Source organism: Mytilus trossulus, chromosome 3, assembly GCF_036588685.1.
Source record: "Mytilus trossulus isolate FHL-02 chromosome 3, PNRI_Mtr1.1.1.hap1, whole genome shotgun sequence".
NCBI classification, from domain to species: domain Eukaryota; kingdom Metazoa; phylum Mollusca; class Bivalvia; order Mytilida; family Mytilidae; genus Mytilus; species Mytilus trossulus.
The window spans coordinates 45544435-45567115 of NC_086375.1; the positions used below are offsets into that span (position 1 = coordinate 45544435).

Below are 22681 nucleotides of genomic sequence, written 5' to 3' on the forward strand. Positions count from 1 at the left end.
TAAATGTTATCAAATACATTGATGAATCTTGAAAAACAACTAAATTGTTTGCTATTGTAGAACATGTGATGAATTAAGTATTTGCTTTAAAATAAGAAACTACCATTAACATTATATATATGCCTAAACAAAGTCAGGAACTTGGAAATTCAATGTCCATCGTATTTGTTTTTCGTAAATTGCCTTTACCAAATTCTTCATTTAAATAAAGTTATTCTATAAACTGTAATTATTGGTAAAATATTGATTGTGTTATTAGTCAATTAACAAGAGTGCATGCACATGTTGAAATGTCTCGCCTGCTTTACTGGTATATTGTTGATAGTTCTAAATACAAAGCTCCATAACAATTATCAAATACAATTAACTTGATCCAATAAAATGAGATCAATGTCGGATAATCTTACTCTTAAAATGCATGTTTACCTTACAAAAACTTTATACAAAAAATATAGTTATTCTTTTGCTTATAGTTTCTTATAGTTACAGGCTCGATAAAAATCAAACTAATAGTATTGTTATACACATATGCATATTCCTGGTTCTACAATCTGTATTTTGGTATTGCACATGGTCATTTGCTTCTCTTACTGTTAATGACGTTTTTACAACTAAGTCAATTAGGATGTTTTATAAGCTCGTATTGGCTTGGTGTCTTTTTAGAGGGAATGTATGAATATCCTTCGAAAACCGGTCAGTGTTTTCGTTAGACGCTTTTCTGTTTTGAACAGCGGTATACTACTGTTGCCTTTATTGGTAACGATTTGACGTGTAAAGTGTAAATCAACTGATTTGTATAGTTTGTTCATATGATGTGCTGTTTCACCTCTGTCCCAGGTAAGCAGGGGTGGGCCACATTCTCTTTGTACCTGTAATTCAGCGGTTGTAATTTGTTGCTGCGTTTCATATATTCATAAACATTACTTTTCTCGTTTGAATTCAGTTTTACATTTGTCAATTTTTTAGCTGACTATGGTTGAAGGGGTTAGCTTATTGTTGAAGGTCGTTCAGTGAACTGTAGTAGTTAACTTTTATGTCATTCGGTCTTCGGTAGAGATGTCTCATTGACAATCATACCACATCTTCTTATCTTTATAGTTGTGAATAATGTTTCAAGTTTTCTTATTCCAAATGGTTCATATTTTTTATGTTGGGGCCTTTTATAGCCGACTATGCGTTGTGAGTTTACCTCATTGTTGAATGTCATAAGGTTGTCTATAATAACTTACTTTTTTCATTTTTGTGTTGACTTGAGTTATCATTGATATGTTCATAATTACAAATTTTGCTGGCTCCCAATTATTGTCATGTTGACTTAGTATGTCTGTTTGGGTTGCTTACCAAGTTTTGTCAATAAAATGGAATTATAACTGGAAATATATACGTTCGGCTTATTCAACTTAACCCTAGCATTGCTAGTTGTAAACTTGAATTCTCAGAAACATTTTAACCTCATATATGAACATTATTGACAGTAATTTCAGGGATTGGAACAGTTAATACAAATTATCATTAATATATATTGATGCATTTAAAAAGTTCTGAGACAGACAAACAAAATCGGTGAAAATGACCTTCTGAAACACATTTCTATAGATATACTTCCACTGATTTAAAAAGTTGTGAACGGGAAACAACAATGCATGTTTGCGTGTTGGTTGAGTAAAATTGAACTAGGTAAGTGACTAGTCATTTAATTTTGATTTTAATATAGTTTGAAATACATGAAGTTTTTAGCTGGGCAAGACTTTTCATATTTGAAAATGAGGTATACAAATCTATAAGGGTAGCAAATTAACCAAAGCTAATTACCTTTATAATTATTTAAATTCCTTTCTTTATGATACAATCTGATGTTAGGAAACAGTTATTAAATGCATATCATAATATCCTTCGTTGTATTGACAAACTATGAGCCAGACATACATAGAAAGATGGGCAGACATGAATAATTCCTACATAATATACATTTTGATCTAGGATGAGGTAAATATTATTCACTGCATCTAGCTGTTGCTCAACAAATCTCATCAACTAGTATATCGCCGTCCCTACTGCTTGCAGAAGTATTAAATATCGACCATCCTTTGTCTTAATGTTGAAGTTCCTATTGAACAGTCTCCCTACATTTTCCATGCACTTCTCATCATTTCCACAAAGTATTGGTCAGTATCTACAGAGGCACTTACACCACTGTAGTAATTGATAAATTCTTCTTTGGTCACCTAGGTCACATAAAAAATAAAGTTAAACAGAACAATATAGACTCAATGTAGATCAGAAGAAAGATGAACAATTGACAAACTTTAATTAAATGATTGAATTTTGTTGCATAATTGTTGCAAAATACAGACATGCAGGTGTAGACAAATTTCACTGCATGTTCTTTTTTTTTAACTCACAGAGAACTGCCAACACATAAGCACTTATCTTTCAAATTATGTATTGAAATTACCCTCATTGCTGAATTCGATTTTATGGATGCATGTTATATTATCAAAAAATATATCATCAACTTGTGCACGTCCACTTTCCGGCAATTCTGGTGCTCCGATCGAACAAACCGAAGGAAACTGACCATACATCTGCAATTACACTTTCGTGCGATAGGTTATTACACTTTGACGTATCGTACGATAACACTTTTAAAACAGCTGTGGTCAGTTACCCCAATTTAGATAATGAAACTAGTTTTTGTGCATGCTTCGACTATTTTTTTTATTTCTATAAAATGCAGTATGTTTTGCATATAATGAATATGATTGTTGATTAATTTGAGATTAAAGATTCTTTTAATCGCTTAATTATTTCTTGCTATAACAAACGGAAAAAACATATGGTAGAAAATCGAACATGAGAATTTACATTGAAACAAACTACATAACAAAAAAATGGTAACTCACCTTTCCGTCTTTAACACCATGGTCAAACACGTCAAGAAATTCTCTAAAAACTTGGTCTTCTGTCATTTGTCCACTCTTGTATTTAGGGTGGTGTTTTGCATCGTAAACACCCTTGAGGTCAGCTACGGAGATTACACCATCACCATTTTTGTCAAACTTTTTAAATGCTTCGTTGATGATTGAGATTCTAGTCTGCGACATAGGAGGCTGGAAGGTAAAGTAAACAAGGCAAAGTTGACCTCTGATAATAAGGGAATACTTATCTATCAACCTATTCGCCTATCTTGTGTTTTAAATTGTTTATGTATTTCACCATTAGTTTATTAAGCATTACTGTTACCATATATTAACTAACGAAATTAAACAAAAATCTGATTGGTCGTGTAGGTCAAGCAATATATTTAGACAGTAGCAGGGCAAAGGTCAGAAAAAAAACAACTTTTTAGTATGAGACTAAAAACCGGGGGAGAGCGAGTTTTACAGACCACTTCAGCAATTTTGTGCAGAATACCAAAAGGTCTTTCTCACATTCGCTAAGTATAATTTACTGCCGCTTAAAATAGCTACAATTAAAAGAGATTAAAATGTTAACACTTGTAGTTGCCTTCGCGTCTTATAATATGATAGTTACCCTTATTGCTTGTAGGAATTCATCAAATCGAATTGTACCGCTGCCATCTTTGTCAATGTAGGTAAACAACTCTTGCACAGAACTTTCTGGAAAGCTAAGGCCAAAGTCTTTTAGACCATATCTGAATTCCTCAAGACTAAGAGATTTACTACCATCGTCGTCAATATTTCGAAAAGTTCTACAACATCAAAATTAACTGAGTGATTAATTTGTATTTTCTGACATTTCATAATGTCAAACATTACAGGAACATGTCTTCGACGGCTAATATAAAATAAAATGTGTTATGAGACAACACTACATCAAAGTCACAATGTATAAAGAGTTAACAATTATATGTCAAGTACGGCATTCAACACTGAGCCTTGTCTCACACCGAACAGCAAGCTATAAAGGGCCCAAAGAAACTATTGTAAAATAATTCAAACAGGAAAACCAACGGTCTAGACTATATAAAAAAGAGAAGCGACAACATTTATGAACCACATTATCATATGGTATATAATATATAAATGTACATAATGCTTGTCACCTGAGATTTTTATGCACTAACTGTTTAAAACAAAAGGGAATCGACGTTTCTTTTTTTAACAATTGTTCTTTGCATAACCTACAATTTTAAGTTTAAAATAAAACGATGTGTTCTTGTAATTTATTTCGAATGAGTGTACAATTCAGGATCTGAAACTCTTCATAAACCCCTCACCATTCTAATAAACTAATTAACTAAAAAGAACAAGCTTACTTATCTGATCGATATAAAACTCAAAACCAACTTACAAACCCCCTGAGACACAACTGAGTGAAAATCTGAGAGGGCTCGCAGTTACCAAAAGCTCGTTCACAGAAAAAGAAAAAAAAAATCATGCAGGTTACTCAATATAGAAAATAAATGTCTCTTTACCGAGTGTTTGCCGTTGAATGACGATGTATGTACTCTTTGTGATTTTTTTTTCGTAGTAACTGTTCAAGATTTAGAGAAACTGTAAGTCACTTGCCTACAATCATTAGTCGACTAATATAGCATTGTATAGGAGACATTACACTTGAAAGATGACATTATTTTTTCATTTTGCGTTTTAATAGCTGGGAACTATTTTAAATGTTCTCATTGCATTATATACATTTTATGCAAACTGAAAGGTGGACAATATTGGTTACTTGGAGCACCAAGTATAGTTTTCTTTATATAAAAGTGGGACGAAAGATACCAGAGGGACAGTCAAACTCATAAATCGAAAATAAACTGACAACGCCATGGCTAAAAATGAAAAAGACAAACAGACAAGCAAAAGTACACATGACACAACATAGAAAACCAAAGAATAAGCAACACGAACCCCACCAAAAACTGGTGTGATCTTATGTGCTCCGGAAGGGTATAAATAATACAGACAAACAATAGTACACATGACACAACATAGAAAACAAAAAAATAGGCAACACGAACCCCACCGATAACTGATGTGATCTCAGGTGCTTCGGAAGGGTATAGACAATGATATTTTGGCTAACACCCATTTGAAATGTAAGTTGTGTGTTGCTTTAAACAAACTGAATGGTCCAAGAGATCGACCGTCGAGAGATTACTTTCTGAGGCAGACAAGTTTCTGTTCAATTTTTTTTATAGTAGCTTTATCATTTTATTCGACTTGTGCATGTTGTCATAATCAGTAATGATTCCAATTCCCGAGGTCTTTCAACTCAGAAAATATTAAACACGTAGTCTAAAACAATGTCACAACCACCAAGTAATGATCATTTCTAAAAGTAAAACGCATAAATACTACGTTCTAGTTTCAGTCAAGACATATTTAAACCCCAGGCTAAAAGCAGTTATCAATTTAAAATTGTTGGTACGCTTGAAAAATGTGAAAGTCAGCAATGCTTTAAAATTACCTGCCAATGCCGTGTATTCCACCAGCTCCTCGCTCTAGACATTTCGCTCTCAGTTCTGCTAGTTTGTCAGCCATTTTTTTCTTCTTCAAGTAACTACGGATGCTCTGTGTTTTTTAACCTGTATAATTATGTGAATCACCCACGTTTCACACAACTTACATGTAACCGTATGATATGGACTTGTACACAGGTAAATTGTTTACTTACAATAAATGATCAATAAAAATAGACTTGTTTGTTCGAAACCACGGGAAGTTTAAACATATGTTGGCTTATTCAAAAGGTATATTTGTGACAACAAATTCTTTCTAATGTTTTGTCGTCTCTTCCCACTACTAATAGTTTACATAAGTAGATTCATAGCAATCTACATATCTTTGCAATGCAATAAGTGTGACACATATATAAATAGTAAAAATAGTTTTATCAACGAAAATGCAATTATTTCCTTGTTTGTCTAAAAAAAAAAAAGTGAAGGAGATTTCAGATTAAAAAATAGTTTTATGTAGATACTTAGCGTTGAATTCCATGGGATAATATTACTATATAATCAGAAAAGCCAGCCTGAAGTTATCTAATTTTTATCTTGCTGGATGAAGTTTCAGACTCTACCAGACAATACTAATTCAGATTTTTTTTGTCAAAAGAATATCAGTACATAATTCACTTTTTCAGATGTATTTAAAAACACTATACTATATAATTTAAAGATCTGTACATACTTTTTGGTGATGATTCAATGTTATATCTTAGAGTTATTGAGTTTTTTTGTTAAAAAAAGGGGGGGAGGGGTTCACATGTCGCGCCGTATCTCAAAAACCATGTATGATTATTGATTAAAACTGAACACACTGCTCAGCTATATTAATCTAAAGATCTTTATACCTTTTGGTGATGATTCAAAATTTTATTTTTGAGAAATTGTTTTTATTTTGGTAAAGAAAAGTGGGGTTTTAATATGTCGCGCCGTATCTCAAAACAATTTATGAATATTGTTTAAAACTTTACACTCTTCTTAGTTATAATAATCTAAAGATCTGTATATTTTTTTATGATGATTTAAAAACGATTTAAGAGTAATCGACTCTTTTTGTAAAAAAAAAAGGGGGGGGGTCACATCATGTCGCGTCGTGTCTCTGAAACTTTTTATGATTTTTACTTAAAACTTCACACACAATACGACGGGCGTATCACGTGCTTGTGGCGAAGCTGTTTATTGAAAAATGCAGTAAAAGTCATTGTCGCCACAGGATCGTATTTCATTTGCGCTTAACTGAATAAGTATTACTTTTGCGCCAATTTAAAGGTGGAATATAACTAATTTGATGCAAGTTGAATCCTGAATGCGAGGCTCGTATAAGAAATGTTTTAGAGAATCACCCATTCCTCATTGGGTAAGTAAGTGAGTTCATACTGATTGCTCGTATAAAACTGGTGAAAAATGTTTTTTTTATGTTCTAGGTGACAATTGGACTTAGTTAATTCGGATAAAAATATCGAAGGAAATGCATTTGTGATTTTTAAAGACATGAAATGAAGGAAATATGATGTATTAAAAAAAAGAATATAAAACGTATAAATAGAGTTGCAAGGTGCAAAGTCAGAATCACAACAAATGTAGCACAGCAACACCGTTACAGCAGATTCCATTGAGTGTGTAGCCAAAGGTAGTATCTTTGGTTAGCTTGCTTGTTAGCTGAACCGTGAAGTTATTGTTAGGTTATGTAAACTATCCTACTTTAAGAATAGACTAATCCGACAGAAAACCAATCGATCTGTCGGTTGGACTATGCTACTTCGAAAGGTGGGTAGAACACCTGACATAATAATGACTTCGCGGTTCATCTAACAAGCAAGCTAACCAAAGATATTACCTTTCGCTACACACTCACTGGAATCCGCTGTAAATGATACAGTTAACCACTGTCAAATAGAGAAGCAAAATCTACAATCCCAGTATGAAAAAAATTCAAAAGGGTTTAATGTCTTTAATGTTATAATTTTGGTTTATTGGTGAATATAATTTATCACCAATATGTTATACTATGTTATCACAATTTTGTTTTTACATGATTATTACACTATAAAATAAGAAGATGTGGTATGATTGCCAATGACATAGAAATTAACACTTATAGGTCACTGTATGGTCTTTGAAAATTACAAAAGCTCATACTGCATAATCAGCTATGACAAATGTAAAAAACTTCAAACGAGAAAACTAATATTTCCAATAAAGATCTATTATTTAACCATTTTCTGTATTGTTGGCTCAAAGACAATGAACTGTTTTGGTGCAAATAAAATGTTAATTGGCACAAAAGCAAAAAAACCCAAAGAAATATAGTTATAAGTAATCATTACCTATCAGGTTTTATAATGATTGTGCTTAACTTACTTTACGTTGACATTGATAAGAACATTCAATAAAATAAACAAAAATGTTTTTGAAATATTTGCTTGACTTTCCTGTCGGAAAATCTAATATCCACATGATACCCAACTCTTTAAATCATTTTGTAACAAGTTTCAACCCTTAAATAGCATTGTAATTAAATGTTAAAGCATGTTGCAGAATTATAGGTGGTTTAAAATGTATTCCCTAGATCTTGTTGAATAATAATGACAATCTTAGATTTAATTCAAATTGCCTCGAATGTAGTAAGGACTTGTTGTTTTACTATTGTAGTCTTATCTGCTGTGCGAATCAAAGTCTCCCTGCAAAGATTTTGGATTATCGGCATCTAGCAAGGAATTCCATTCAAGACGTTTAGACTATGGTTTATCTATAACTTTTCATGAAGCGCAAGATTTTTTACTCCGGATTGAAGGCTTCGCTGTGACTCTCGGGTGAGAAAATGCAGTAAAATCCGTTGCTTAGCTTTCAAAATTGGTTCGTGAGAAAAGGAAATTTATTAAGTAGCTGAAATAGTAGATAACAAGCTTTTCACTGTAAAATGTAAATAATAAAAGTTGGTTTTTTAACAAATCATTATCTATGAAATCAAACACGATTAATAATTGTATTTTAAAATAGTAAATTTACTTGTCAGAGACAAAAATGGAAAAATTAATTAATGTCTTCGTGGATATAACAAAGCCTACGCAAAACAGAAAGAACTGATCTATTGATGTGCATTTGAAGTTTTTTCGAACAAAAACATGAAAAAAAAATACAATGCAAAGACAAAAATAAGATTAATTCATCAAATCTGACAACCTTGTTTATCATCGGATGTAAAATTTCGAAGGTCAGTTATTTGATTTTAAAGATGAGTAGTTTCGAATATAGTGAAATTTTTGAAATATTGAGCAGAGAATCAAGATACATGCAGAATTACAAGAAACAACGAAATTATAGATTAGCCTGGCGTGCAACAGGTTTTAACAGCTGTATTAGATGAACACAAGAGATGGTTTGAAAATGAAAAGTCAATGATGACGATGGTTGAGTTCAGTGGAAACTATTACATGCATATCATGACGGATACATGCTACTATGATATGGATATTTATTAACTCTGCTTTTAACAAGACATACACCCTGAACCGGATTTTGAATATGCTAGTTCACAAGGTAACAGTCCAAAGGAAGACCCGTAATCCTAACACAGACACATTTTTTGACATTAATGTCATTATGAGGAGATGGGGTATGATTGCCTATGAGACAACTATCCACCAGAGTTGGGATGTATAACTACCCTGCCAAACCCGGTCTGTGCTTTTGTTTCTTGTTTTTCTTCTTTGTATCAGTCTTGTGAGTTAAGTCCTTTTCAGCGGATTTGTTTTCTTTTATATTGTGGAGATACACCAATGTCCCATGTTAGGGGGAATGTTGGCCGCCCACAAACATATTTAACCCTTAATTTCCTTCTGTATGTGTCTGTCCCAAGCCAGGTGCTTTTATTTTAATGTTTGTTATTTGTTACTGTGCATTCCATTTGTTTTTTGTCCTCATGGTTTTGTATATAAATCGGGCTGTTAGTTTTCTCGTTAAATAATTGTTAATTGTTTAACATTTGTTATTTCGGGGCCTTTTATAGCTGACTATGTGGTATGATTTTTTTCTCATTGTTGATGCCGTATGGTGCCCTATTTTCTATGTCATCAAGTTGGTGTCAAAGAATTATTTGTGTTAAAATTTTCCATGGTATGTGCACGTGGTGTATACGAATAGCTCAATCTAAATTATTTTGTGTCGAAACCGTTTTGTTATGTAAATCAGGCAAATACACAATAAAGGTAAGTTTCACAAACAATAATAAGCAGGGGCGGATCCAGCCATTTTAAAAAGGGGGGTCCTAACCCAAGACAAAAAAAGGGGGGGTCCAGTTACATGTCCCCATTCAAATGTATTGATCGTCCAAAAAAAAGGGGGTTCCAACCCCCCGTACCCTCTCCCCCTTTCTGGATTCGCGCCTGACAAGCTATATATATGTCGTGTACAAGTTGCGATTTTGTACAGGTTATAACATGTACAAAAATATTGTACATGTTATAACTTGTATAATGCAAAAATACAAGTTATAACATGTACAAAAGTACCTCGTACATGTAAATTATAACCTGTACAAAATATTGCTGAAAAATGGTTTCAACTTGTACAAAATTGAAAAATAAGGATATGTTTCTATTATTACAACAGATGTAATTAACCTCAATAATATTTTCATAACTTTTTTATTATTCCTTCATGCTAGTGTGTTTTGTCCTTTTTTTGATACCTTTAATGTCCAGGGGTCGGTATTTTGAAGCATTGCTAAGACCTGTCATAAGATATATATGTCTGAGGATAGCCAGGATAGATGTGTTTACAAATAAAATTGAGAATGGGAATGGGTACAAATAAAATTGAGAATGGGAATGGGTACAAATAAAATTGAGAATGGGAATGGGGTATGTGTCTAAAAAAAAAAAAACTGCCGATGGAGCAGACAATATCCAAAGGCCAGAAATAAATGCTTTCAAAGTAGAGGATATATATTTAAAAACAATCAAAATGACATTCGCCTCATGCAATGATCTCATAGTTTATAAAATAAAAATTGAGTAACAAATTTACATAAGTCATGCTGATGGCCAAAAATGTTGAAGAGTAGATCCAAATATATTGACAATGAAGCGTGGTCCAATTAAACTATTTCAGCTTTCTCTTGCTTTTATAGAGTAAGCATATGAGAAATTGTTTTAGTCTTTGCATGCTATAAAAGGAGAGGGAGGAGTATTACCCAAAATTATAAGTCATTGTTCTTAAATTTTTTGGATGAATTTAGTTAGTAGTATATAATGTAATTGTCATTGGGGAAATGCAAGCTTTTAGTAAATAGTGTCACACTTATTTAAGCCATGATGGAAAGCATAAAACATACAATTACATAAAAACACATTTTGACAACATAAGTCATGAAACATATATTTCTGAAATTTTGTGTTCATTGTCCTCTACAGAAAAATTATTTTTGTTGTTCTTTATGCATTGGTGAATTTAAATGTATTTTTGACTTCATTAAGATTAATCTTAAATTTTGTACAAGTTGAAACCATTTTCAAGCCATATTTTGTACAGATTATAACATGTATGAGGTACTTTTGTACATGTTATAACTTGTATTTTTGCATTATACAAGATATAAAATGTACAACATTTTTGTACATGTTATAACCTGTATAAAATCGCATCTTGTACACGACATATATATAGCTATAGTTCTATATGTAGTCCTATAACATATGACCTCGGGGGCATTATTTACTATTTCTATGAATTGTTCTGATATTGTGTTTACTATCAATGTGCCACCCGAGCATTCCAAAAAAATAAAAAATGAAAATATCAGTATAAAAACGTTTAAAATTGAATAAGAATGCGAAGTCATATGTTATAGGACTAGGTCTATATGTACATTTCATGATAGTAAAAGAATGTGATCTTTCTGTAAAAGAACCTGGTATGATATTTTGACGGCTAATTATATATATCTTATTTGGTTGGATTGTGTTGCTACTTTTCTGCCTATTTGATATATATACTTACAAATATTTGTCGTTGGACGTTAATGAAACACCAATTTGCAATATCCCTTCAGAGCCATGATAAACTGTCACCATGTCGGCTATATTAGTTACTCGTGTTGAGTTTTTTGCAATATTAATTTGTAATCTTTTAATAGCAATTCAACTCGATATGTACATGTTTGTATCGATGTTATTTTATTCTTCAGTTGTTTTGTAGTCATGAGCACAGGCACTTGTCTCAGAAAAAAAAATCCTATATACCTTATTATAATAAGGTGCCTGTGGTCATGAGTGTCATCAACCGAACTTTCAAGGATTTGTTCAACTGATTATCCTGAACATCCTTTGAATTCAATAGAAATACTAGTGATATGTTCCTGCGGAGATGGACCATAAAATTGATATATTTATTTGTAACTTAATTTATACCATTTTTTAAAGAAATCCCCTGATCCCGACAATTGCGGTTATAGATCGGAGTCAACAGATTTAAAATAGCACTAAAATTTGTTTTTTCGTTGTCGTCCCGAGCTTGATTTCCCATTTAATATTTTAAAGGTAAGGTGAGCTTCGTTTTTGTGATAATTTCAGGTTATGGTTAATCAGTTTTCTGTCATCAGTCCCAATTAGTTGATAAGACTTTTCTTAGCTTAGAAAAACATATGTAAACGCCACAACCGTAGTAAAATAATTATGTATGGCGGGAAAGTTGCGTAATGTCTCGTGAGTTTATATTTGACATTTGAAAATATAAAAGCATGCTCTAAGTTGCCTGAAACTAAATGTGAGTTATCAGGTGAAGAGCTGTTTTCATCTGATTTTTTGGGAATGTAGGGTAGCATGTATATAAAAAAAAATGTGGTATGAATGCCAATGAGGCAACTTTCCACAAAAGACCAAAATGAAACAAACATTTGAAACAACTATAGGTCACCGTACGGTCTTCAACAATGAGCAAAGCCCAAACCGCATAGTCAACTATAAAAGGCCCTGATAAGACAATGTAAGACAATTCAAACAAGAAAACTAACGGCCTTATTTATGTGAAAAAAAATAGCAAAAAACAAATATGTAACACATTAACAAACGACAACCACTGAATTACAGGCTCCTGACATGGGACTGGCACATACATAAATAATGTGGCGGGGTTAAACATGTATTAAAGCGGGATCCCAACCCTCCCCTAACCTGGGACAGTGGTATAACAGTACACCATAAGAACGAACTATAAAAATCAGTTGAAAAAGGCTTAACTCATCAGATGGTCCGAGACCACAATTGGCGTCCCTTGATTTTCGTTGTTCACGAATATAGTCCCTAGTGTTAACAGTGGGTTACTTGCAATTAATTTTTATACCCCTTCCAAATTTATTATTCCATGTTTAATGCCTCAAATTGTAAGTAGGGGGGTGAAATAACACTGCAAAAAAGTTTGGGTTCAGAATTTTACAGGAAAGTAGTGATTTGGTCCAGCTGAAAAAGGTTAAAAATTAGCACTTTGGAAGCTGTCAAAAGATTTTGAGACACCCTAAACACAAAATTGTCCATATTTTGAGTTAGAGGCGATGACGTTTTCTATAATTTTAATATAATTTGTTCCAAAAATAGTACAACACACTGTAAAAATTTCATTGAGAAAGCGCAGGTGGGATTTTTTAAATTTTCATTTATGTTCTAAAAGAAATGCACTATGAATTAATTGTGTTCTCGGACCAGATAGACAAAAAATACAAGTGGACGTGGCCGCATACTTATACATCCCAACACAAAAAGACACAATGAACAGATCTGAGAGTACTCACAGTTATCTGACAGCTAGTTCAAAGCCACTAACAACTAATAAAAAAATCATGCCTCTAAGTCTAAACAATCAATATGTACACATCCAACATACAATGGATTTAGTGTAAAGACGTCATAAACAGCCAGAGAAAAACATGACCTTGTATGTATGTATTCTGCTAGTGTAGACTCACCCCTTGATAATTGACTGCAAGTCACAGGCACTTGGTTCTATCCATAGGAAGACTCGTAAATATACGAATCTGGGTCCGTTCGCGCCCAACCATGTTCACGCCCTTTCACATTTGCACCCTACACATTTGCATCCAAAGTCTGTTAGCACCCTACACGTTTGTGCTCACATTTTATTTTAACTTTCATATACTATGAAATATACTAATTGTACATTGTACCTTTATATCGTTTTTTTTGGTAAAGAATAATAATGATCCGTGTCCAAATTTTATTGGTTTTGTGTTTAATGTCTCATTGGGGTCAGTGTAACAGGGGATTGCCCATTTTTTGGAAGCGTGACACATGAAAGTTAAATTATTGTGTCGTGAAAAAGGGAAATGAGGTCTAGCAGGACAAGGTAAATGACAAAAAATGAGAATTTGTTACACATAAAAATGTATAGTGTAAGCAGGATACGGAAATCTGACAAAACAGTAAGCGGGATCTGGGATCAAACCCCCCCCCCCCCCCCCCCCCCCCCCCCCCAATGATACCCCCTTTAATTATTTGTAAAACGAGTTTTGGAAAGTGTATTACAATAAATATTTAGCCATCATATTGTCATACTTGTCCTAACACACATGAAACCAAAGGAGACAAGCTGTGAAAACAATTATATTTCATGTTTTTAATTTAAAATCTTAAATGGTTTTAGTCATGCCAAGCTAAATATATGCAGTTTTTTACATCAAAGCAAGACTTAAAACAACAATCATGATTTTTTTAAAACCAGATTAGGCTGTGTATAAATACAAATTAGCAGAAATCGTACATAATTAACATTTTATAATTATTATTCATCAAATTTAAAAAAATAAATTACATGATAATTCCTCAAATTTCATTCAAGAAAATAAAATTATTTGGTATATACATCATACTATACTTGTATTATTTTAATTTTAGTTTCTTGTGTACAATTTGGAAATAAGTATGGCGTTCATTATCACTGAACTAGTATATATTTGTTTAGGGGCCAGCTGAAGGACGCCTCCGGGTGCGGGAATTTCCTCGCTACATTGAAGACCTGTTGGTGACCTTCTGCTGTTGTTTTTTTATTTGGTCGGGTTGTTGTCTCTTTGACACATTCCCCATTTCCATTCTCAATTTTTGTATAAAAAATATCTTATAAATGAAATTTGACCTCCCCATTTCTAATACAAAATGGGTGCAGAAGTATATTGGGTGCAAACGGACCTGATACCTAAATATATGTTGATAGTGGGTCTTCCTATGGATAGAAACAAGTGCCTGTGCTGCAAGGCAAGTCAAAACTGATGTTGTGTGTTCGAACACTGCTTGTACAGGTGCACTCCACTTCAATCTTTAATAATTCACTAGTCTTCCTCCACCAACAAATACTGTCCAGAAATAGCGCAAAAGGGGGGCTTTAAAGTGGTGTTAAAAGTAACTTAAAACACCTAAAACAATCAATTAATCTATCTTTAGTTTTCCTCAACCAAATGTTATGAATTAAGAAACAATGCTTATGAGTTATTACCACACATCACAACTTAGATCAAGTACAAATTTGGGTATTGTCACTTTTACAGTTCTGAAGTTATGTCCCTTTATAATGTTATATGCAAGTGGTGGCATTATCTGTGTCCCATGATCACACTCCCCATTTAATTAGACCAACCTAATTGTATGCATTTCTCAACATAGCAAAGAAGTAAACTCTATCGTTTAATTCATTGAATATTATGTGTTATTAAGTGTCAAATATTTATATTCTCAAAGAACTATCTCAGGAATCTTTTCAAAAGCAGCACATTACAATAACAAAATGTATAAAATAAGATTTCATAAACAAAAATCCTGTTAAACTTGAACATATTCATGTAATTATGAAGAACACATCTTAAATATGAAAAGATTTGCTATGGAGACATGTGACATCAGCGACCACACAGTTCTGTCTGCAAATTTGTATAGACATTGTTATAAGTGTGACCAGTGCGGCTAGTATAGACTGTCCCTGTTAAGTATCAATAAATTTTGTCAAATTGATCTATGTTTGCAGGTGGAATTTGTAATCAAGTTGCCACTGAGTATACATGCTGTTGTTTTTTCTATGGTCGGGTTGTTGTCTCTTTGACACATTCCCCATTTCCATTCTCAATTTTATATGTATGTCCCTCAAAATGATTGGTTGATTTAAATTTACCATATAATGTTTTCAAAATATAAGGCTTATGGGGATATTTTCAGATGTTCCACACCATGTCCAATAAATCTTATACATGTACATGATGAACATGTACATGTATCTATATCTAGCAAAGGGAAAAGTGATAGTTTTAAATAAATAGGCCATGTATGCACCAGTTATTAATCATCTTTATTCAGATGGAAAACTAGAAAACTTAAAGAAGAAAAGAAGAAAGATCTGATTTTTATTTTTATCAAACTAAGTTTTGACATTTTCATGATTTTAGAGGATTTGAAATAAAAAAATGAATTTAAATCGTATTTCTTTCCATATAATTTTAGTTAAAAATTAAAGGCAGATAATTTAATATATTTATACATACAAGAATATGAAAATCATAAAGGGTAACTAAGTCTTATGTGACGTAATTTTTTTTTTGCATTGTACATGTACATGCATAATGCAATCATGTCGTTGTCTGAAGACGCATTTAGTGTCCAGACAATAATTTAACTTTAGTTTAAGTATATGGATCTCTATAATTTTTTACAAGATCGTTCAGTACCACTGAAGGAAGGTTGGGATTGATTTTGGGGTTATGGTCCCAACAGTTTTGGATTAAGGGGCCCAAAAAAGCATTTTTATTGTTTCCATACAAAAACTTGTGTTTAAGTCATGTATATGTATAAATATCTCTGAAATTTTACAAGATTTCATACCACAAAGGGATGGTTTCGGATCAAATTTTAGGGGGTTCTGGCTCAAACCATTTAAGAATTAGGGGTAAAAAAGGGGAGGGGGAACTAGGTTTTTCTGATAAAAGGACAATTAAGACAATTAAAAAAGCAGTGTAAGGGAGGTAACTCAAATACATTTGAAATACAATGTTGTGTATGTTTGGATTTACCTACCTACACTACTTGTAACTTGTAAATTATGAATAAAGAATTGTCAGGTATTGAACTATTTGCAAAATAAAGGGGGGGGGGGGTGTCAATAGGCAACTGCATTGTGTCTTGCACAAAAGCTAAAAAGGGGGTAAACAGGATTTTTTAGGGGTGGGTTGGGGAGAGGGTTAATTCACAACAGCATAGTGTATTGTGTAAATAGTAGGTTACCCTTTGTTTAGGAAGGGAAAGGGGTCATTTCACAACAGCATAATGAATTGCACAAAAACAAAAAATATATAAATTTAAATCATATAACCTAGATTCTAAGTTCTATGACTGCAGTAATTCTGTTTCAGAAACCTATTATGTGTCAAATATTTAATAACAATCCAAATTTAGACCTGTATCAAGTGCGAATATTGTGTCCATTTTGTCCAAACTTCAGGATTGGACCTCTGTGGCTGTATTCAGCTGCTCTTGGCAAAGCAATCTATTTATTGACGAACTACATGTACCTCAATATTATTCCAACCCCATTTCAACATTAATTAGTCTTTAGAATTATTCATTTTACACAATTTGCAGTAATTCTCTTTTACTTTCAGAAACAGATTGTATCCTACATTTTATAATTATTAATGAAAATTTTTTTTGCACCAAAATTTCAGATTAAAAGAAAAGTCAAGTAATCATGAGACCCTACCAGAGAGGCAGAGGGCGTGCCCGTAGTAAGTTTGGCGGCAACAGTTTCAGAGGACGTGGCAGAGCAAAGACTAGAGAAGCTCAGAGAGATAGACCAGGATGGAATACTGATGATATAGGGTTTAAGGATACACAAGAAATATTTGATAAAAGTCACTTTAGAAATTCCCCACGATCAAATCTGTATGAAACGTCAGATGAAACAAGCTATTGCCATAGGAATTTTGAGGAAAATTCAGGTAGTCTGGAGCAATGTTATGATAGAGATGATTATAGTATTGTAGGTAGGGAAAGGCATGCTAGTGATACATTTGAATATTTAGATAGGGGTCGTTACAGCAGAGATAATGCTGAATTTGCTGACAAAGAATATGATCGGTATTATGAGAGAGACAATATAAATGAACGTAGAGATAGAGACGTTAACTTTGCTGAAGGTGATAGAGGCAGTTGTAGCCGAGACAATGATATTTATGAAAACAGAACTTATAATAAAGATTTAAGAGACCCATATGATGCCAGAAGTTATGATATGGGAGATAACTTTGAATTTCAGCATAGCAATGATTATGATCGAAGGGATTTACATGATTATCATAACAGAGAAACAGATGACAATGAATGTCAGTACTATAATGAGACAAGAGTGCATGATGCTAGAGATAGAAGAAGGAATTTTAAAAGAGCAGGATATGAGGACCTCCATTTCAGTAATCCAAAACAAGAAAGATACAAAGACAGAAACTGGAATAAAAGGAATTTTTCTGAAGATAAAAATGAGAGAACTGATACTTATAAACCTTTAGAAGAAAGTGTTGTAAGCTCTCAATCAAACCAAAGTAGTTATGATTGGCCAACAAATGAATCTGGTATTAAAATGGCTATAGAATTCTTGAAAAATAAACCTACTGATGTTTGCTCTGAAAGTAAAGAAGAAGAGTCAGTTATAGATCCAGATTTTGCGGAAGAACTGAAAAATTTGCCTGTAATTAAACCAGAGTTGTTAGGAAAAGAGGCAGTTGAAGATTTAATATCTGACTTACTAAATTTACTGCTAAAAAACGGTGGAGAATATACAGTAGCAGGTTTAGAAAAAGAATTTGTAAGTACTGTCAAGCATCGATTTAAAGATGATAAAGTTTTGAAACCTTTTTTACAGAAATACCCAAAAGTGTTTGAATTTGATACGGAAATTGCAAATAATGAAGAGGGTGGATTGAGCACTGAGGGAACTGAATTAGTTCGTGCAAAATCAGATGTGAAACTGTGCCAGGCTCATTCAAATCATCCAAAATCTTGCCAGGGTGACTGTGATGCACTTCATATTTGTAAATTCTATGTTCTGAGTTCTTGTGACATGATGAGATGTAAGTTTGGACACAACTTGAGTGATGATCACAATATAGAGGTACAACAAAAATTTTACCTTCATAGAGTAGAATTACCAAACTTGTGTCTTTTACTCCAACATGATGCAAACAGATGCAGGGTGACTGTCCCTATTATATGTCATTTCTACAACAGTTTAAAAGGGTGTAGGACCAAAGAGAAAGTAGGAAATCAACAACAGCAGCAAAAATGTCCATTCCTTCATATTTGTCGCAGTTTTGTTGAAGGTCGTTGTAATATATGGTCCTCATGTCGTCGAAATCATAGTTTACTACAGGGAAATGTGTATGAAATCCTTTGCAAATATGGTTTAGATCCAAGAGTTTTAGTTGATGGATTGACCAGAGTTTTAGCATTATTGAAATGGTCATTAAATGATTTTAAAGATGAACTTGTAAAGACTGGAAGAAAGTGCTCGTCAAATCGATTGGGGATGGATGATGAAAAACCTGACCATACGAAAGAAAGGCTGAAAAGAAAGGTACAAGTTGGTGGTGATGATGTTATTTCAGTCAAAATTCAGAAAGTAATGGATACAAGCCTGAGTTCAATATCAAGTGAGACCAATTCACAGGAAACAAGTATAGATGAGAAGAGAAATGTGTGTATGGCAGCAAAAGATTTGATAGAGGATACAGCATTGAAATTAGAAAAGGATGGTGCTACTTCTGCAGGAAAACAATATAATCCTAAGAAAAATTCAAAATCTTCTGCAGTTTTGAATAATGAGACAGCAACCAATAAGGTTCAAAGAAAGGATGAGGCCACCACCAATCAGCTATCATTAAAGAGCGAGACTACAACCAAGCAGGTACCAGATAATGATGATAATGCAACTAATCAGATTCCATGCTGGTCTATTGCTGACAACAATAAATGGACAGAAATTTCACAGAATACCATCAAAGATTTGGAAACTAGATATCAAAACTTTCTGGCAGCAAAAACAGCAACAGTGCTAGTTGATGGAAAATAGTAAGTCATTTTGTATATAATATGTTTCAGGGGGGGGGGGGTCATGAAAGTAGTAATACGCTACAAATGTACATATCAGCAATCTTTTTACATGTACTGATTTAACAATCTTTTGTGCTGTACAAAGTATGATTTTTTTGGCTATAGTTCATCCTTGTGACTAATCAGTGCAATTCAATATTGCTCAACTCTCTTTCTAATAAGATTATATTTATTTACTATATAAAGAGAAGCAATAAATTTTCCAATGGTGTAATTTGCCACCAGCATGACAGGAAACAAAACAAACGACAATTAATCAAATGACAGGCCACTAAAATGTTTCAACATTAGCAAGAAATCATCAACTTAAAGAAAAGGTACAATAAGCAATACAGGATACATTCCAAAATAAAAATATTAAACCTAAATTCTGGTTTAAGAATATTAGATGTAAGTTTGATTGGCAGTTTAATTTTCAGATTGCAAAATATGTGGATGACAAAACATCCCCAATCAGCGTCTTTAATTAGTCCTCTATTGAAGAGTATTGGTGGTATCTTTCTTTGGTTGTCTATTTTAAATGTATCTAAACTGGGGTAAAGAAATGATAAACACTTGGTTAAGAGCTTGACATAGCATTATTGTATGAGCTTGATAGACAGTTTGTTGTTGTTGAAAGTTTTACTGATAACCATTTTTATTATGTTTCAGCTTTACAGTTGATTTTAACAAACTATCAGGCTGCTATTCTGGAAGTGCGGCTATTGTCAAACTAAAAAGAGCAATGGTAGAAGAGCCAAATAAACCATAGTTTATTGAAGAAGAATTTAAAGAAAAATTATTAAATAATTGAAAGAAGTACATGTAAATGAGAAATCCTGGAATAAAGTGACATTGGAACAAATGGTTATACCTTCTACAAAGAAAGGATACATACAGAATTCAAGATTGTCTAACTCCAAAAAGGAAAGTATTTTAAAAATGTACTTAATGAATATGAAATATAGTATAGTATTAAGAAATTACCAGAACAGTATTACAAAACATTGCCAAAGGTATAATATTAGGTTTGAAATATTTCATTTGTTTATCTTGTCATCATCAACACTATCTGCTGTTAGGAATGAATTCTGAATTGAGAAAAGTTTGATTTTGAAGTAAATTTGTGGGGATCAACTTCTGTCCCTGATCTAACAACAATAATGACCTTCCAAAGAATCCAGGACAGAAAAAAAAGCTATTTCAGCAGTGTAATTATATTTCAAGGAAAATATGTTTATCATGTTTATATTGTAAAAAAACGTGTGTGTATATATACTTGCACTCATGCAAAGAACCTTTATGTGAAGGAATATCAACAAATTATATTAAAGATATTTTTTGATTGGCATCCAATTGCTATCCAAAAACAAATGTGCTGCGAAAAAAAATGTCATGATAACCCTAAAGAAGATAATGTGCTTTAGAAGAAGTAGGAATTGAAAATCATGCTTTATTACTAAAAAAATGTTTGCAATGAACATAAATTCATTGGAGAAAACGGCATTGTTCATTGCACTGTTCAGTACAATATCATATAATAGTAAAAATTGTGATGTCTATGTGGATTCAAAAATAAATGCTCTTCAGTGCCTTCCTTTGGTCTAAAATATAAATGGCTCTAACAATGGAGATAAACACTATAACAAGTGTGAAAAAGCTGCCTATTCTGTGGAAAAATGATAAGTGAACATTCGTAAACTGAGAGGAGGAAGGTGAAAGAAAAATTACAGTAATATTAGAAAAATCCAATCGCTGATATTTAGTAACTGTTTCTCAATTTTACAAAGTATACATATTATATACTTGTGTATTTATGTACATTATTTGTAAATAAATTTCTGAAAATAAAAAAAATAACTTGATACAACATTATGTAGACACTAAAAAGCATACAGAAAAATGTATGTCATGGAGGATTCAAAGCACAATCAAATGTATACAAAGATAGAAAAGAAAATGAAGGAGTGAAACAAGATTCTTGACCAATAACAATTAAATGTGTCTGCAAGGCAGGTGTTTAATAGATTTTTTAAAGTGATGTATGTTCAGGATGTTGAAATTGAAAAAAAGGAATGATGCATCGAGTGTAAAATAATGCTTTGGTGAAAAAGACATGGAAACCAGATGCATTGGAATATATATATGGTAAAATTGGAACGGAGGACAAAAAGAAGTCTTAAAATTATTATATTGAATGAAAAACTGATGTGTTCCAAATTTAAAACGCTATGTAAAACACAAGGAAATAATATAGTAGAGGGAGAAAGAAATATTTTACATTGGATATAAAATGTCTGATTGTGTCTAATTAACTAATGATGCACAGAAAGTTGTTAAACATTTTTTTTGTAAGAAACTATTTTTATACCAGTTTGACACTTTCATCAAAAAGAACAAGTTGACATTTAAGGTTATTTACCAATTTTCTATTTCCTGAGATTTTACTATATTTGAATGTTAAAAGTCATTTTTTTGTGTAATTTTTTTAATACAACTTGAAATCCACCATTATTGATCAATCCTCTGTTGTACAGATGTTTATGTTAATCTAGTATAACATGTATAACTATTACTCTTATATTCATATTAAAATGTTGATCACACTTTGTGTTTTATGTATGTAATATGTCACTCATCTTAACTGCTTTAATACTGACTGAAAGTCTTCAAAGAATATTATAGGAGGGTTATCATGGTTATATGATATGCTAATGACATGTATTTCAATATATAAGAATAATACTTCTTTCATTGTTCTCAATCAAAAATATCTCCCTATTAAAAATAATAAATACTAACATCAGGCCTCACGGTCATAAAACTTTGGTGCATGATTTTTGTACTCAGACTTGAAAATCAACCAATCAAATTGCTGGATTTCATGTTTCGAGCATGATTTTTGTGCTCCGAGCACTGAGCAAAGTTTTATGCCTTCAAGGCCAGGATTGCTCATGGCATGTTTTAAGTAAAATAAAAAAAAATATCGAAACTCCAAGGAAAAATTCAAAATGGAAAGTCATTTAACAAGGGCCAAATCAAAAGATCAAACAAATGGAACAGGAAGAATAATTTATCT

At 32.5% G+C, this 22681-nt stretch overlaps 2 protein-coding genes across 3 annotated transcripts; one reads left to right on the forward strand and one right to left on the reverse strand.

Annotated features, from left to right (window-relative positions):
• Positions 1-1678: 1678 nt before the first annotated feature.
• Positions 1679-5653, reverse strand: LOC134711609 (calcyphosin-like protein). Its single transcript, XM_063572307.1, has 4 exons — positions 5434-5653; positions 3535-3712; positions 2904-3110; positions 1679-2225 (listed from the first exon to the last, which is right to left on the reverse strand). The coding sequence occupies exons 1-4, from the start codon at positions 5505-5507 to the stop codon at positions 2124-2126; spliced, it is 561 nt and encodes a 186-aa protein (XP_063428377.1). The 5' UTR covers positions 5508-5653; the 3' UTR covers positions 1679-2123.
• Positions 5654-12063: 6410 nt separating this feature from the next.
• On the forward strand, positions 12064-22131 carry LOC134711610 (uncharacterized). 2 transcript variants are annotated; one of them, XM_063572309.1, is made up of 3 exons: positions 12064-12174; positions 17184-19581; positions 20275-22131. In XM_063572309.1, the coding sequence occupies exons 2-3, from the start codon at positions 17207-17209 to the stop codon at positions 20372-20374; spliced, it is 2475 nt and encodes an 824-aa protein (XP_063428379.1). In that variant the 5' UTR covers positions 12064-12174; positions 17184-17206; the 3' UTR covers positions 20375-22131. The 2 variants fall into 2 exon arrangements, with proteins under 2 accessions (XP_063428379.1, XP_063428378.1); XM_063572308.1 differs by having other exon boundaries at positions 12065-12235.
• Positions 22132-22681: the final 550 nt, after the last annotated feature.